This window comes from Ranitomeya imitator, chromosome 1, assembly GCF_032444005.1.
Source record: "Ranitomeya imitator isolate aRanImi1 chromosome 1, aRanImi1.pri, whole genome shotgun sequence".
NCBI classification, from domain to species: domain Eukaryota; kingdom Metazoa; phylum Chordata; class Amphibia; order Anura; family Dendrobatidae; genus Ranitomeya; species Ranitomeya imitator.
The window spans coordinates 360,320,880-360,338,448 of record NC_091282.1 but is presented as its reverse complement, the minus strand read 5'-3'; the positions used below and the strand labels follow the sequence as shown (position 1 = coordinate 360,338,448).

Sequence of the window (17,569 nt, the reverse complement as noted above, 5' to 3'; positions counted from 1 at the left end):
ATGGGGTATCACCGTACTCAGGAGAAACTGGACAACAAATATTGGGGTCAAATTTCTCCTGTTACCCTTGGGAAAATTAAAAAATTCTGGGCTAAATAATTATTTTTGAGGAAAGAAAACGTATTTATTATTTTCACGGCTCTGCATTATAAACTTCTATGAAGCACTTGGGGGTTCAAAGTGCTCACCACACATCTAGATAAGTTCCTTTCGGGGTCTAGTTTCCAAAATGGGGTCACTTGTGGGGGGTTTCTACTGTTAAGCCACATCAGGGGCTCTGCATACGCAACGTGACGCCCACAGAGCATTCCATCAAAGTCTGCATTTCAAAACGTCACTACTTCACTTCCGAGCCTCGGCATGTGCCAAAACAGTGGTTTACCCCCACATATGGGGTATCAGCGTACTCAGGAGAAACGGGACAACAACTTTTGGGGTCCAATTTCTCCTGTAACCCTTGGGAAAATAAAAAATTCTGGGCTAAATTATTATTTTTGAGGAAAGAAAACGTATTTATTATTTTCACGGCTCTGCATTATAAACTTCTATGAAGCACTTGGGGGTTCAAAGTGCTCACCACACATCTAGATAAGTTCCTTTGGGGGTCTAGTTTCCAAAATGGGGTCACTTGTGGGGGGTTTCTACTGTTAAGCCACATCAGGGGCTCTGCAAATGCAACGTGATGCCCACAGAGCATTCCATCAAAGTCTGCATTTCAAAACGTCACTACTTCACTTCCGAGCCCCGGCATGTGCCCAAACAGTGATTTACCCCCACATATGGGGTATCAGCGTACTCAGGAGAAACTGGACAACAACTTTTGGGGTCAAATTTCTCCTGTTACCCTTGGGAAAATAAAAAATTGCAGGCTAAAAGATCATTTTTGAGAAAATAATTTTTTTTTTATTTTCATGGCTCTGCGTTATAAACTTCTGTGAAACACTTGGGGGTTCAAAGTCCTCACCATACATTTAGATTAGTTCCTTTGGGGGTCTAGTTTCCAAAATGGGGTCATTTCTGGGGGATCTCCAATGTTTAGGCACACAGGGGCTCTCCAAACGTGACTTGGTGTCCGCTAATGATTGGAGCTAATTTTCCATTTAAAAAGCCAAATGGCGTGCCATCCCTTCCGAGCCCTGCCGTGCGCCCAAACAGTGGTTTACCCCCACATATGGGGTATCAGCGTACTCAGGACAAACTGGACAACAATATTTGGGGTCCAATTTCTCCTATTATCCTTGGCAAAATAGGAAATTCCAGGCTAAAAAATCATTTTTGAGGAAAGAAAAATTATTTTTTATTTTCATGGCTCTGCGTTATAAACTTCTGTGAAGCACCTGGGGGTTTAAAGTGCTCAATATGCATCTAGATAAGTTCCTTGGGGGGTCTAGTTTCCAAAATGGGGTCACTTGTGGGGGAGCTCCAATGTTTAGGCACACAGGGGCTCTCCAAACGCGACATGGTGTCCGCTAACAATTGGAGCTAATTTTCCATTCAAAAAGTCAAATGGCGCGCCTTCCCTTCCGAGCCCTGTTGAGTGCCCAAACAGTGGTTTACCCCCACATATGAGGTATCAGCGTACTCGGGAGAAATTGCCCAACAAATTTTATGATCCATTTTATCCTACTGCCCATGTGAAAATGAAAAAATTGAGGCGAAAAGAATTTTTTTGTGAAAAAAAAGTACTTTTTCATTTTTACAGATCAATTTGTGAAGCACCTGAGGGTTTAAAGTGCTCACTAGGCATCTAAATAAGTTCCTTGGGGGGTCTAGTTTCCAAAATGGGGTCACTTGTGGGGGAGCGCCAATGTTTAGGCACACAGGAGCTATCCAAACGCGACATGGTGTCCGCTAACGATGGAAATAATTTTTCATTCAAAAAGTCAAATGGCGCTCCTTCCCTTCCGAGCCTTACCATGTGCCCAAACAGTGGTTTACCCCCACATGTGAGGAATTGGTGTACTCAGGAGAAATTGCCCAACACATTTTAGGATCCATTTTATCCTGTTGCCCATGTGAAAATGAAAAAATTGAGGCTAAAAAAATTTTTTGTGAAAAAAGTACTTTTTCATTTTTACGGATCAAATTTGTGAAGCACCTGGGGGTTCAAAGTGCTCACTATGCATCTAGATAAGTTCCTTGGGGCGTCTAGTTTCCAAAATGGGGTCACTTGTGGGGGAGCTCCAATTTTTAGGCACACGGGGGCTCTCCAAACGTGACATGGTGTCCGCTAAAGAGTGGAGCCAATTTTTGATTCAAAAAGTCAAATGGCGCTCCTTCCCTTCCAAGCCCTGCCGTGCGCCCAAACAGTGGTTTACCCCCACATATGAGGTATCAGCGTACTCAGGACAAATTGGACAACAACTTTCGTGGTTCAGTTTCTCCTTTTACCATTGGGAAAATAAAAAAATTGTTGCTAAAAGATAATTTTTGTGACTAAAAAGTTAAATGTTCATTTTTTCCTTCCATGTTGCCTCTGCTGCTGTGAAGCACCTGAAGGGTTAATAAACTTATTGAATGTGGTTTTGAGTACCTTGAGGGGTGCAGTTTTTAGAATGGTGTCACTTTTGGGTATTTTCAGCCATATAGACCCCTCAAACTGACTTCAAATGTGAGGTGGTCCCTAAAAAAAATGGTTTTGTAAATTTCGTTGTAAAAATGAGAAATCGCTGGTCAAATTTTAACCCTTCTAACTTCCTAACAAAAAAAAATTTTGTTTCCAAAATTGTGCTGATGTAAAGTATACATGTGGGAAATGTTATTTATTAACTATTTTGTGTCACATATCTCTCTGGTTTAACAGAATAAAAATTCAAAATGTGAAAATTGCGAAATTTTCAAAATTTTTGCCAAATTTCCGTTTTTATCACAAATAAACGCAGAATTTATTGACCTAAATTTACCACTAACATGAAGCCCAATATGTCACGAAAAAACAATCTCAGAACCGCTAGGATCCGTTGAAGCGTTCCTGAGTTATTACCTCATAAAGGGACACTGGTCAGAATTGCAAAAAACGGCAAGGTCTTTAAGGTCAAAATAGGCTGGGTCATGAAGGGGTTAATGAAATAAAGGCACAAGGTATTTTAATATTTTATTATACTCTTAATCCACCTGAAGACCATTGTCATCTGAAACAAAGGTTAAAAAAAAAAAACAACAATGTTCCATACCTTCTGACATTCAGTCTTGTCCCACGCTGTAAATCCATCTGAAGGGGTTAAATCATTTTACACCCAGGAGCTGTGCTAATGCAGCTGTGCTCCTGTCTGTAAAACTTGGTGAATGAATGGAATGCAGGGGAATGTACTGTAGTAATCTCGAGTCGCGGTGATGCGCCCTCTGCTGGATGAACTCATATGAACTTGAGCCTGGGAACTTTTCAGAAGAGAGGAACACAGGGTAAAAAAAGAAGGAAAACCAAATGGGAGAGGAAATTTGCACAGAGCCGAAACACCAAGAAACAGTTGCAGATCAACATTCCTCTACCACCAACCAGACGGGAGTGGTCAATTCTGAACAGCTGAGATCTTCCAAGCAGTCCTTTCTTACCTCGGCACCACTGGTATCTCCAGTATTAGATTAGAAAGACGGGGTGGACAGTAGAGTGAGTGGTCTCTCTTTACTTAAGTACCCCTGGTATCAATAGTATTAGATGAGAATACCCTACATATTAAGGTTGGATGGGTAGCACTCACTACTGCATTTGCTGACAAGTACCTGTACTATTAAAAGCGAATCTGTCAGTAGGTTTTTGCTATGTAATCTGACAGCACTATGGGGTAGCAGCAGAGACCCTAATTCCAGTGATGTATCATTTCCATTTAGTTTATTTGGTGCAGTAGTTATGATAGAGTCACAGTTTTCTCTGCTGCAGTATGAGCAGAGCTGTGAATAAACCCACCCACACCCCCAGCTTTCTGTGTACATTGTATAGGGATAGAGAGTTGCTAATCAGTGATGGGGGGTTGGACAACCCTGCACATGCCAAGTTGTCCTGCAATGATAATCTCCTGTTGATAAAACACATATTGTATTGAAACAGCAACACACAGCCCTGAAGTGGCACATCCCTCTAATCATGGTCTTGACCTAAATTATGCTGCTCTCAGATTACAAAGCAAAAAACTTGTGACCGATTCATTTTAGCATTCTAGGACAGATTATTATTATTAATAATATTATTTATTATTATAGCGCTATTTTTTCCATGGCGCTTTACATGTGAGGAGGGGTATACATAATAAAAACAGGTACAATAATCTTGAACAGTATAAGTCACAACTGATACAGGAGGAGAGAGGACCCTGCCCGCGAGGGCTCACAATCTACAAGGGTTGGGCAAGAATACAGTAGGTGAGGATAGAGCTGGTCATGCAGTGGTTTGGTCAATCGGTGGTTACTGCAGGCTGTAGGCTTGCCGGAAGAGGTAGGTCTTTAGGTTCTTTTTGAAGGTTTCGATGGTAGGTGAGAGTCTGATGTGTTGTGATAGAGGGTTCCAGAGTAGGGGTGATGTGCGAGAGAAGTCTTGTATGCGATTATGGGAAGAGGAGATAAGAGGGGAGTAGAGAAGGAGATCTTGTGAGGATCGGAGGTTGCGAGCATGAAAGTACCAGCAGACGAGTTCACAGATGTTTGGAGGAGACAGGTTGTGGATGGCTTTGTATGTCAAGGTTAGGCTTTTGTACTGGAGTCTCTGGGTAATGGGGACCCAGTGAAGGGATTGACAGAGGGGAGAGGCAGGGGAATAGCGGGGGGACAGTTGGATTAGTCGGGCAGCAGAGTTTAGAATAGATTGGAGGGGTGCGAGAGTGTTCGAGGGGAAGCCACAGAGCAGGAGGTTACAGTAGTCGAGGTGGGAGATGATGAGGGCATGGACTAGGGTTTTTGCAGATTCTTGGTTTAGGAATGTACGGATCCGTGAAATATTTTTGAGTTGAAGGCGGCAGGAAGTGGAAAAGGCTTGGATATGTGGTTTGAAGGAGAGATCAGCGTCAAGGATTACCCCGAGACAGCGAGCTTGTGGGACTGGGGAGAGTGGGCAGCCGTTTACTGTAATGGATAGGTTCGTTGAGGGGGGGGGTCGCGTGAGATCGGGGAAAGACAATGAATTCTGTTTTATCCATATTGAGTTTTAGATATCTAGCGGAGAAGAAGGATGAAATAGTGGACAGACATTGAGGGATTCTGTTTAGTAGGGTGGTGATATCTGGTCCAGAGATGTAGATCTGTGTGTCGTCAGCATAGAGGTGATACTGAAAGCCATGAGATTCTATGAGCTGTCCCAGGCCAAAGGTGTAAATGGAGAAGAGTAGATTATCTACTTAGACAAAAGAAATATATATAATTAAAGGTATTTAGATATGTGTAATTGCATTTCCTTTATTTTTCTTTCTATTTCCTGGGCATCTGAGAAGAGATCCTTCCATTTACCTTTCACTCCATCGGGATGCAAGACAGCCCACAAAGGTTTATTTGATACTTCTGCATTTACAGTAGTATTACTAAAGTAATATTGTTTTTTTTCTCCATGGTGTTAACAGATGGAAAACTTCAATGGGAAGAGGAAGCAAAAGTAAACAGACTAAAGAGCAACGAGGTAAAATCCAACTTTATATAAAAGGAGATTCTACATTCTTTTTTTACCTATTTGGTATAAAACCCCAGGTTAGGGTTAGGTTCACACCATGTTCAGGCATAATGTTTAGAAGAGTGTGCTGCCGACTCTTGCCGTTAAAGGCATCCAGCTTCTACTGACATTCATGACAAAATACATGCACTGTATTCACATATACTTTCTTTAAAAATACTATTATATTTGCTGCACTTTTAATACAGCTTAGGTAACAGCACATTGAGGTAGTAAATATTGGGTAAACATATTCCGTCAGGATGCTCATGCTGTAAATCAGAAGCTACGTGGGGCACATGCTATACATGAAAGGTTACATGGTGCACATGCTGTACATGGGAGAATACGTGGTGCACATGCCGCACATGGGAGGTTACGTGGTGCACATGCTGTACATGGGAGGCTTCATGGTGCACATGCTGTACATGGGAGTCTATGTGGGGAACATGCTGTACATGGGAGGTCACCTGGTGAACATGCTGTACATGGGAGGCTACGTGGGGCACATGCTGTACATAGGAGGCTATGTGGGGCACATGCCATACATGGGAGGCTATGTGGAGCTTATCCTGTACATGGAAGGCTATGCGGGGGCTCATACTGTATATAGGAGGCTATATGGAGGCTCATACTGTATATGGCTGTGTGGGTTCATATGGTATATAGGGGGCTGTATGTGGGCTTATACAGTATATAGGGGCATATCAGCACTTAGTTCTGCTCAATATTAAGTCATACAATTAACATTAATATAAAATAATTCTAATTAATATGTTAATAGTAACCCCTTCGCGGTGCAGACCATTTTCATCTTTTCGTTTCCATTTTTTCCTCCCGTTCTTCCCAGAGCCACAACTCTTTTTTTTTTTTCCTATCCATACAGACATACGATAGCTTGTTTTTGCAGGATTAGTTGTACTTTTGAGGCCGGCTTCACACTTGCGAGTTTTACTGACGTAAGAGCGCAGAAACTACGTCCGTAAAACTCGCAAAAAATACGGCACAATTATTCTCTATGCCCCTGCTCCTATCTGCCGTATTTTACTGATCAGTATTATACGGCTTTCTACGGCCGTACAAAATCGCAGCATGCTGCGTTTGTCACCGTACTGCGCAAGAAATACGCCAATGAAAGTCTATGGAAGCGTGAAAAATACGGATTACACACGGACAAGCAGTGTGACTTGCGAGAAATACGCAGCGGTGTTAGAGAGAAAAGCCGGTAATTCAGTGCAGTGTACAGTAAAATCACACTGACAGCTGACAGTCCAATAGGTAGAATAAATGTGTATACATAGAATAGGTATATATATATATATATATATATATATATATATAATATATATATGTCAGTGAGACACATATATGTATATATATTAATATTTTTTCCAGCGCTATACAGCTTGAAAGCCGGTAATTCAATTACCGGCTTTTTCTTTCTCCTTCTTAACCCGACATGATTTGAGACATGGTTTACATACAGTAAACCATGTCTTCTCTCCATTTTTTTTTTGCAGATTCCACACTACTAATGTCAGTAGTGTGTATCTGCAAAATTTGGCCGTTCTAGCTCTTAAAATAAAGGGTTAAATGGCGGAAAAAATTGGCGTCTACTGACATATATATATATATATATATATATATATATAGACAGTATATATATATTTTTTTTTTTTTTGGGACACATGGATCACTTCTATAGCGGTATGTTGGTTTTGCAAGCCTGCGAGAAAACCACGCAGTACGGATGCCATACGGATTACATACGGAGGATGCCATGCGCAAAAAACGCTGACACACCCTGCCTACGGAGGAGCTACGGACCACTATTTTCGGGACTTTTCAGCGTATTACGGCCGTAATATACGGACCGTATTGTTTTACGCTGTGTGTGACGCCGGCCTGAATGCCACCATTCATTTTACCACATAGTTTACTCATACACCCAAAAAAATATTTTCCTCTAAATTTTTAGGGCCATAAAGCTATACAATAACAAATCACCAAAGAAGAAACCAGGGTTACCGGTGTTTGGTCTCACTTCTTTTTACATGCTTTTATAGGTTTTTTGTAACAAATAATAATTGTAGTTTTTAAACTTTGGTCCTTGTTTAAAGCTTTTCTTCTTAGGTGACTATTTTTTTTCACATGGTGTACTCAAAAAAAGTGCAGAGAAATTCTGAAAAAAACCCCACAATTCTGACATTAATTTTTGGGAATTGTTTTAACTGTGTACATTTTGTGGTAAAAATGACCATGCAATATGATTCTCCTCAACAAGTTTGAAAAAAAAAAACATTTTTGCAGTTGTGTCGCTATTTTCTAAGAACCATAACATTTTTATTTTTCATCTGATGGAGCTGTATGATAGCTTATTTTCTGCAGGCAACATTTTTATTGGTACCATTTTGAGATAGATCGCTTGTTACAGCAATTTTTGTGGAATTGTGGCAGCTAAAAAAATTGTAATTGGCGTTTTTTGAATTTTTTCCATTTACGGTGTTTACCAATCGAGTTAATTGTTTTTATGTTTATAGGATAGATTGGACTTTTCTGAATGCAGTGATACCAAATATGTGTTTTATTTTCACTGGTGTGGTGATTTGAAGTTTTTTTTTTCAGATTTTTTAAAATATCCTTTTTTTACTTTTTACTGATTTTGTTACCTTGAAGATGCCAGTTCCGTAATGACACAAGGTTCATCAGCTGACCCACAACTGTCATGACAACCCGTCGGCGACCCGCGAACACGTTACGGGTGCGCCGATGGGAGGAAGCAAGTACACACGTGTTCGCCGACGTGTGTGAAATGCCGCTGTCAAAGATTGACAGCGGCATTTAACTGGTTAAACTGGGTAACAATCGCAGGTGGAGCACATGTGGTGAAGGGGTTAATATAGAGCAGAATTAATTTCAGACTATTGGTTTGGCCTTCCAAAACAGTGAGTCTCTCTTGTGGCTTCTTGGGAAAATAAATTGCTGATGCCTGCATTAGACAGTTAGGGAGAAGTTCCTGACTTTGTTTTTCTAGGCTGATCAATCTGTTTATGAAAGTCCAGTGTTAGGGCTCATACTCACATGCGAGATACTCGGAGGAGTCTCGCATGTCAATACCGGGCACTGCACCCCGCACTCAGGAACGGAGCGTTAAGCTTCATGTATTGCTGTGTGGCCCCACGCTCCGATCTGAGTGCCAGGTGCAGCGTCGGGTATTAACATACGAGACTCATCCGAGTTTCTCGCATGTGAGAATGAACCCTTAGGGTAAGTTCACACAAGGCGTTTTTTTGCTGCTTTTTCCATCACCAGCAAACCCTATGAGATTTCAGAATATCATGCACACACATTGTTTATTTTGTGTTATCAGTATTTTGTGCTTTGCTGCGTTTTTTTTTTACATAGAGCATGTCACTTCTTTCAGCGTTTTTTCAGCCTTATTGCAGCGTTTTTTTCAGCGTTTTTCACCCATTGACTTGAATGGATGGTGAAAAAACGCTGCAAATACGCAGGTTGACTTTTCTTGCAGCGTATTTGCAGCAGAAAAGTCAAGGACAGCCAGATGTGACTTCACACTCGGCTCTGCTACATCTAGATGGCAGGCTGCATGGTGGGTCCATACAGCCTGCCATCCAGCATAGCGGACCCAAACCCAATTCCCTTGAATGGGGGGTCCGACAATACAGTGTTTGACACGCTGTCATATGCATAATATCGCGGCAAACACCGCTTCTAATCGGCGGTGAAACCCTCCCCGCCGGTCAGAGAGCTGTGATTCCCACGTTGTCAGAAGACAGCGGGAGCCTCTCAGCTGTGGTCGGAGATATAATCTTTACCTTCGTTCAATGGTGTCAGCTGATGGGACTACTGATCCCATCATCTGACACCTACAGCCATTAATTACAGTGACAGCAGGAGCGGTAGATGGGAGTATTCAGCTGCCGCTCCTGCGCTATAAATAAATAGTTTTAAAAAAAGTGGCGTGGATTACACCCTAATTTTGATAACCAGCCAAACAAAACTCACAGCTGGGGGCTGCAACCCTCAGCTGTCAGCTTCAGCAAGGCTGGTTATCAAGAATAGAGGGGTCCCCACGCTTTTTTTAAAAAAACGATTTAAATAAATAATTTTAAAAAACAGCACGGGGTCCCCCCCCATTTTTGACAACCAGTCTTGCTAAAGCTCACAGCTGGGGGCTGGTATTCTCAGGCTGGTAAGGGGCCATGGATATTGACCCCCCAGCCTAACAATAGCAGCCCGCAGCAGCCCAGAAAAGGCGCATTTGGCCGGCTCTTCCCACTTGCCCTGTAGCGGTAGAAAGCGGGGTAATATTTGTGGGGTTAATGTCACCAGTGACATTAAGCCCACGGCTTAGTAATGGAGAAGCATCTATAAGACACCTAAGCATTACTAATCCTATAGTTGTTACATGTTAAATAAAGACACAGCCAGAATAAAGTATTTTTATGAAATAAAACACAAAACACAGTTTTACCATTTTATTATTCAGGTAATTCATGCGGCGCCATCGATCTCCTGTAATAAAAATAATAAACCAACAAATAATCCCTGTTCCGATGCAGTCAAATATAATGAGTGTCCCACGCAGTAATCCATATCTGGGGGAGATAATAATAATCTTTATTTTTATATAGCACTAACAGTCCGCAGCGCTTTACAGTTTGCACACATTATCATCGCTGTTCCCGATGGGGCTCACAATCTAAATTCCCTATCGGTATGTCTTTGGAATGTGAGAGGAAACCCATACAAACATGGGGAAAACATACAAACTCCTTGCAGATGTTGTCCTTGGTGAGGTTTGAACCCAGGACTCCAGCTTCAAGGCTGCAGTGATAACCACTGAGCCACCATGCTGCCCCAGGTAAAGTTTACAACCGGGAGCGGGGCTAATGCTACCACCCCCGGTTGTAAACCACTGATGAATGAGGAGATGCTATCGGTGCTTGCTTCAGAGACCGGGGGTGACGTCACTGAGCCTGCGCTCCCTCACAGCCTGACCTGAGGTAACCTCTGGACCGTGGGAAAATGCCAGGGAAAAGGTTACCGCAGGTAATCTATCTATCCTTTCTATTCTATCTATCTATTTATCTATCTATTTATCTATTTATTTATGTATCTATTTATCTATCTATTTATCTATCTATTCATTCTATCGATTCATTCTATCTATCTATCTATTTATTCTATCTATCCAGCATCGGACTGGGGTGTCAAGGGCCCACCAGTAACACTGACTTTGGGGGGGATCACACTTTTCACCTGCAAACAAATATTATACTACCCTCATTCACAAATGTATTTAGATCTCTATATAATAATAAATGGGTAGTGTGGTTAATGAATGATGAGATGCTGCTTTTTTCTGGACAAAGTTTATCAAGTGAATTATGCCAAGTACTGCTCATACAGGGTGGTTGGGGGCCCAGATCTACACAGGGGCCCACCGGGGGATTCCCCTGTTACCCTATGGGCCAGTCCAAGCCTGTATCTATCTATTCATTCTATCTATCTATCTACAGGAAGTATTTTTTTCTCAGGGGGCACTCAACTTTATTGGCATGCTCAAAGAGACAAAAAAAATGCACCAAAAACGCACCTAAACCTGCATTATTGAGGTTTTGCTGCAGAAAAAAAAAGCAGCAAAATGCCGTGTGTGAACTTACCCTTATACTTGATAGACAGGCATTTAGCAAGAAATAAGAAAGTACTAATTGGTTTTGAATCTATTTTGTGAGATCACAGAACACAGGTGTTCTTTGGAAAAGTTTCACGGTACCTTATCTTTGTTGATCCCCGAGCATGAGAAATCCACAACCAATGGATTCAGCTGACAGCTGCAGAAACCTAGCTAGATCTTTTGCTGCCACCTACTGGTGATAAAAGGTTGGCAATGAAACAAAATAAACAGCATATAATAAAAAGAATGAACAAAAAGAATAAATAAAACGAATGAACTCTAGTAACATCCGTATGTAAATATTCGGCTAACTTTATTCTAAAAACATTAACATACAGTGAAGAGGTATGGGAATCCTGGCAGTGCACAGACAAGGGCCATCTCTCAGGGAGTCCGTGCGGTTATCCATGAGGGAGTCCTTCAGTCTTCTTCATGCACACTTGTGGGTTAAGCTCTGGCTCTTATCGTCTAGCACCAAACATGATGGTTATTAGTGCTTTTAGGATGAATTTGGGAGTGGGTCGAACATAGAAAAGTTGTAACCTATATGTGTTTTTTTTATCTTTTGTATTGACTCCAGTCTTTGCTGTCTGTACAAGTCCCAGAATACTGTAATAAGGAGATCACGCGACCACTACAAGTCTATTTCTATATTTCAAATGGACGTAGGAAGAGAAGTCCTATGCAGAGCTTTCGCTACCTACCAAGTAAGTGATTTGTATTGTAGGTGCTTGCACGTACCATGTTGGCCCAGCTTTAGATCTTTTAGCTGGTATGATATTGAATTGACCTTTGTATTGAATTTTACCATTCTACATTTTTTCAATTTTCTCTTCTTTAACTACATTGACTCTACCCTTCTGTTCCATTTGGGCTTTTTTCCATCTTTAGTTATATTTAAAGAGGAGCCTCTGCCTGAAATGACCTTACATAGATTTCCTTCTGTCTCACTTCCTCCTCCATCTCACATGACTTTAGATCCTGGCCACATGGAGTTATCCCCATCGTTTGGGTCTCCTGTAACACCAAATTTGTCTGAAGCACCTATGGAAGTGTCCCCTTATTACAGTTCTCCACACCAGGAAAGAATGTTCTCCGGACCTTCTGACTGTAGCTCAAGCAGTAACCCCTTTTTGGGTTGCTTTTTTAATCCAACAATGCTTCCAGAATTGAAATGTCCTCCATCATACCCAGAGAACGATGGCGATACGTCTGTAACTCTGCCATTTCAAACAAATAACTCAGCACTACCACCCAGTCCAGTTCCCTGGTCTCCACAGCAATGTTCATCCCATCCTACATGCTCAACTACATTTGGGGGATCCTTGCTTTCCCATTTAAACACAAACAGCAAACTGGAGGAGAGGGAAACAGGTTCTCATCCAAACTACCAATCCTCTCCTATTTTGCCAAGTTTAGAATTTGATGGTTCTACTCCACGTTTTGTTCCAGGGTATCAGTCCTATCCATCCTGTGCTCCTCCAACATACACTACATTAGGTGAGGTTGATAGCTTAGATACAGTACCCTCTAAACATTCTTCAACATCCCCAGAAATAAGTAGAACAGAGCAATGTGCAGCCAATCAACAGTTTACTCCAAACACACTCTCAAATCACGCCACCAATCCTGCACACCCTTTAAGATCAAAAATAGATGATGTGGGTTCAGCATGTCATACAGGGTTTTCCACCTCCAATTCAAGTTTGTCTATATCCTGTGAAGATGTTAGTGTGCCCCAAACATTTTCTACCAACTACCAAAACCTGTCCTGTAGCCCTTCCCAACTCACCACATTGTGTCCACCAACACATCCTGCTCCTTTCTCTTCTCCTTCTTCTCCAAATATCACTAGTGCTCCAGTTCCGAGTCAAAAAGGTACTTCTGATACTGCAGTTTGTATATCCGCAAACCAAAATGAAAAAAATGCCTCTTACCAAGAACGTTTGGAGGAATATGCCAAGTCTGCCAGCAATGATGGAGGAGATGGGAGAAAAGAACACAGTCAAGTGTTTGAAAGCCCTTTCCATCCAATACCAATTCAAGGGATCACACTGGAAGAAGGTAAGTAGAGTATGGCAGCTACTGGTGCTTCTACTATTCCTAGATTAAAAATGTGATATCAGTATCACTCTAACCTACTTTCCTTATATTTAATCTTCTACAATATGACAGTTTATCACACTGCCTATCATGTCAATATGACAGTTTATCGCAACACTCTCATACGGAAATCAATATGCGATTTTCTGAATGTGTTTTTTATGTCCATTTTAAAGCAAATCTCCTATGTGATTAGAACAGCCGCTTAGGCAATATTTAAAAAAAAAAAATACCTAAAAACCTAAAATAAAACATATTAGAAAAAGGAATATATTACAGTATCAAATTTTAATTGGTAAAATAAAAGACATTATACATTACCTTTAAACAATCTTTCATCTCTTACAATAAGCCTCCACTTGCTCTGCACTCCTGAAAAAATACCTGGAATGTACTAAAGGTACCGTCACACATAACGATATCGTTAACGATATCATTGCTTTTTGTGACGTAGCAACGATATCGTTAACAAAATCGTTATGCGTGACAGCGACCAACGATCAGGCCCCTGCTGGGAGATCGTTGGTCGCTGGGGAATGATCAGGACTTTATTTCGTCGCTGGATCACCCGCTGACATCACTGAATCAGCGTGTGTGACGCCGATTCAGCGATGTCTTCACTGGTAACCAGGGTAAACACCGGGTTACTAAGCGGAGGGCTGCGCTTAGTAACCCGATGTTTACCCTGGTTACCATTGTAAAAGTAAAAAAAAAACACTACATACTTACATTCCTGTCACGTCCTTCAGCGTCAGCTTCCCTGCGTCCCCCAGTGTCAGCGCCGGCCAGCCGTAAAGCAGAGCACAGCGGTGACGTCACCGCTCTGCTTTCCGGCCAGCGCTTACACAGTGCAGGGAAGCTGAGGCCGGGGGACGCGACAGGAATGTAAGTATGTAGTGTTTTTTTTTTTACTTTTACAATGGTAACCAGGGTAAACATCGGGTTACTAAGCGCGGCCCTGCGCTTAGAAACCCAATGTATACCTTGGTTACCCAGGGACTTCGGCATCGTTGGTCGCTGGAGAGCTGTCTGCGTGACAGCTCTCCAGCGACCACACAATGACTTACCAACGATCACGGCCAGGTCGTATCGCTGGTCGTGATCGTTGGTAAATCGTTAAGTGTAACGGTACCTTTAGAATATACTTCATGCCATTTTACACCGTCGGTACTATGATCCAGGTGCCGTTTCTAAACAAAAGATCAAAGATGGCTAGAACATAGTTTACAAAATGATAAACTGCTCTTTTCCAACCATGTAAAAAATTTCCACCACCCCCGCTAATATTTCAAGATATTTAATACTGCATGTGCAAGTGAAAAAATGCTTAGCTGTCTCACTGTCTATCCTATTTCTTTCTTTCCATCACAGTAAGTGAATTTATAGGTCAAGACTTGCACAGTTTTCCAGAGAGGCATCAAAATTAAAGATGGCATCAAATCAAAAATAACCATTTTATAAAGAAGAAACAAACATACTGGTACTTTATAGAGTCAAAGTCGCTAAAGACAACGGTCAATAACCATGGATCAACTGCGAAGCTACAACCTTCTGGATAAAATCTTGCCGAGAAGACCGAGTCTTCTACAAGCTTCTACAATTTATTTCTACTATACAGTTGACAAAGATTACATTGTTTCAGAGCAGTCTGTTTTAGATGACCAGGGTAGGTCAAAAGGGAGACAGTTCCTTCTGTTTTTTCTTCTTCGGGTAAATGACAAAAAAAAAAATCTTGTGAAAATCAGGTGCAGAAACCAGGGATACATGGGCAAAACCACTCTGACTCCTTTACCTGCCATTTCAGCCATAAATGAACATTGCGGTATGTGAAATATTTTGCCTTATGCCGAGACTAAGTGTCCACATACTATCTTCATCATCTATAAGGTGGCTTCCAGCCCGGATATTACAAGTGCCTATAAATTTCAGATGTGGTCACCATACCCAATGTGTTCTGTTATAAAGCTGCTGACTTTGTCATCGGTGAACTTTTTCTCCAAAATGGCCACCAGTGTTGCATGGCGAGGAGAGCGGAACGTCTGAACCATACCTTCGCTGCTGGTTTTTTGCTGTGGAATGGACGTAGCACTGACATCATTGCTGGTTTATCTGACAGCAGGGAGATGTGGTACAGGCTTTTCACTGTGCTTCCCCTGACATCATTGCTGGTTTATCTGACAGCAGGGAGATGTGGTACAGGCTTTTCATTGTGCTTCCCCTGACATCATTTCTGGTTTATCTGACAGCAGGGAGATGTGGTACAGGCTTTTCACTGTGCTCCCCATAACACTCCAATGGCCAGGTTGGTGAAAAAGAAAATGGAGCACCGTTGACAGAGAGAGGAAGCGGCTGCATAACAGAATACATTAGGTATGGTGACTATAAAAATGTATTGTCAGATTTAGTATCAAGGGTCGCTCTAAGTAACTCCCATCTGTTATGTGCCTGGAAATGTCGTTGGCAACAATGTGAACCTTTCAGCCATAGGGATGCAAGTCTGACTTCACGGATGTATTATTGCTGTTCTCTATTCTTACTGTACATCTTATTGTATGCGTCTACAAATCAGACGTGATTCACTCTGCTCCTATCTAAATGCATTTGTGTTACTGTTGATTTGTGTATAGAATTTTCTTCTATAAATTCAGTATTCATGCCGGGGCAGGATTTGTAGACCATTTCTACCGCACTAGGATACAACCACCGGAGGCAACACATCAACTGATTTTAATGGGAAACTTGGAAGATGACACTTGTAAATGGCAAACTGATTTCAGACTAAGACACATCTCAACTGCAATAATGGGGTAGCCAAGAAGATGAGGAATAAGGTTTCCACCTTACAACATCCATGTTTTCTCGAGCGCAGTCTGCAGTCCAGTATGATATTTGTATCAGGATACTCAGGAAGTTACACCACAAGGCCATCAGTATTAAAGGAAATCTGTCACTAGATTTTACCACCTCTTTTGCTGGCTGCATAATGTAGAGATCCAGATTACAGCAATGTGTCACTTACTGGGCTGCTTCTGTAGTTTAGATAAATTCACTCCTTTGTTAGAAGGAAGTTACAGTTATATGAAAAAGTTTGGGCACCCCTATTAATCTTAAGCTTAATGTTTTATAAAAAATGTTTTTTTTTGCAACAGCTATTTCAGTTTCATATATCTAATAACTGTTGGACACAGTAATGTTTCTGCCTTGAAATGAGGTTTATTGTACTAACAGAAAATGTGCAATCTGCATTCAAACAAAATTTGACAAATGCATAAGTATGGGCACCCCACCAGAAAAGTGACATTAATATTTAGTAGATCCTCCTTTTGCAAAAATAACAGCCTCTAGTCGCTTCCTGTAGCTTTGAATGAGTTCCTGGATCCTGGATGAAGGTATTTTTGACCATTCCTCTTTACAAAACAATTCCAGTTCAGTTAAGTTTGATGGTCGCCGAGCATGGACAGCCCTCTTCAAATGATCCCACAGATGTTCAATGATATTCAGGTCTGGGGACTCGAATGGCAATTCCAGAACCGTGTAATTGATCCTCTGCATGAATGCCTGAGTAGATTTGGAGCGGTGTTTTGGATCATTGTCTTGCTGAAAGATCCATTCCCTGCGTAACTTCAACTTTGTCACTGATTCATGAACATTATTGTCAAGAATCTGCTGATACTGAGAGGAACCCATGTGTCCCTCAACTTTAACAAGATTCCCGATGCCGGTATTGGCCACACAGCCCCAAAGCAGGATGGAACCTCCACCAAATTTTACTGTGGGTAGCAAGTGTTTTTCTTGGAATGCTGTGTTTTTTGACCGCCATGCATAACGCCTTTTTGTATGACCAAACAACTTAATCTTGGTTTCATCAGTCCACAGGACCTTCTTCCAAAAAGAAATTGGCTTCTCCAAATGTGCTTTTGCATACCTCAGCCGACTCTGTTTGTGGCGTGCTTGCAGAAACGGCTTCTTTCGCATCACTCTCCCATACAGCTTCTCCTTGTGCAAAGTGTGTTGTATAGTTGACCGATGAACAGTGACACCATCTGCAGCAAGTTGATGCTGCAGCTCTCTGGAGGTGGTCTGAGGATTGTCCTTGACTGATCTCACCATTCTTCTTCTCTGCCTTTCTGATGTTT

The 17,569-nt window shown here is 41.6% G+C and overlaps 1 protein-coding gene across 2 annotated transcripts in view; it reads left to right on the top strand.

Moving 5' to 3' along the window:
* NFATC4 (nuclear factor of activated T cells 4) overlaps nucleotides 1-15,152 on the top strand; it is a 190,662-nt gene extending 175,510 nt beyond the window's left edge. Inside the window, exons 7-10 of one of the 2 annotated variants that reach the window (XM_069761042.1) lie at nucleotides 5,544-5,599; nucleotides 11,911-12,037; nucleotides 12,222-13,394; nucleotides 14,805-15,152. In XM_069761042.1, the coding sequence (XP_069617143.1) occupies nucleotides 5,544-5,599; nucleotides 11,911-12,037; nucleotides 12,222-13,394; nucleotides 14,805-14,860 (1,412 nt within the window). In that variant the 3' untranslated portion in view covers nucleotides 14,861-15,152. The remainder of the gene's footprint in view (nucleotides 1-5,543; nucleotides 5,600-11,910; nucleotides 12,038-12,221; nucleotides 13,395-14,804) is intronic. The other variant, XM_069761051.1, reaches the window with a different exon arrangement.
* The last annotated feature ends 2,417 nt before the right edge of the window (nucleotides 15,153-17,569 follow it).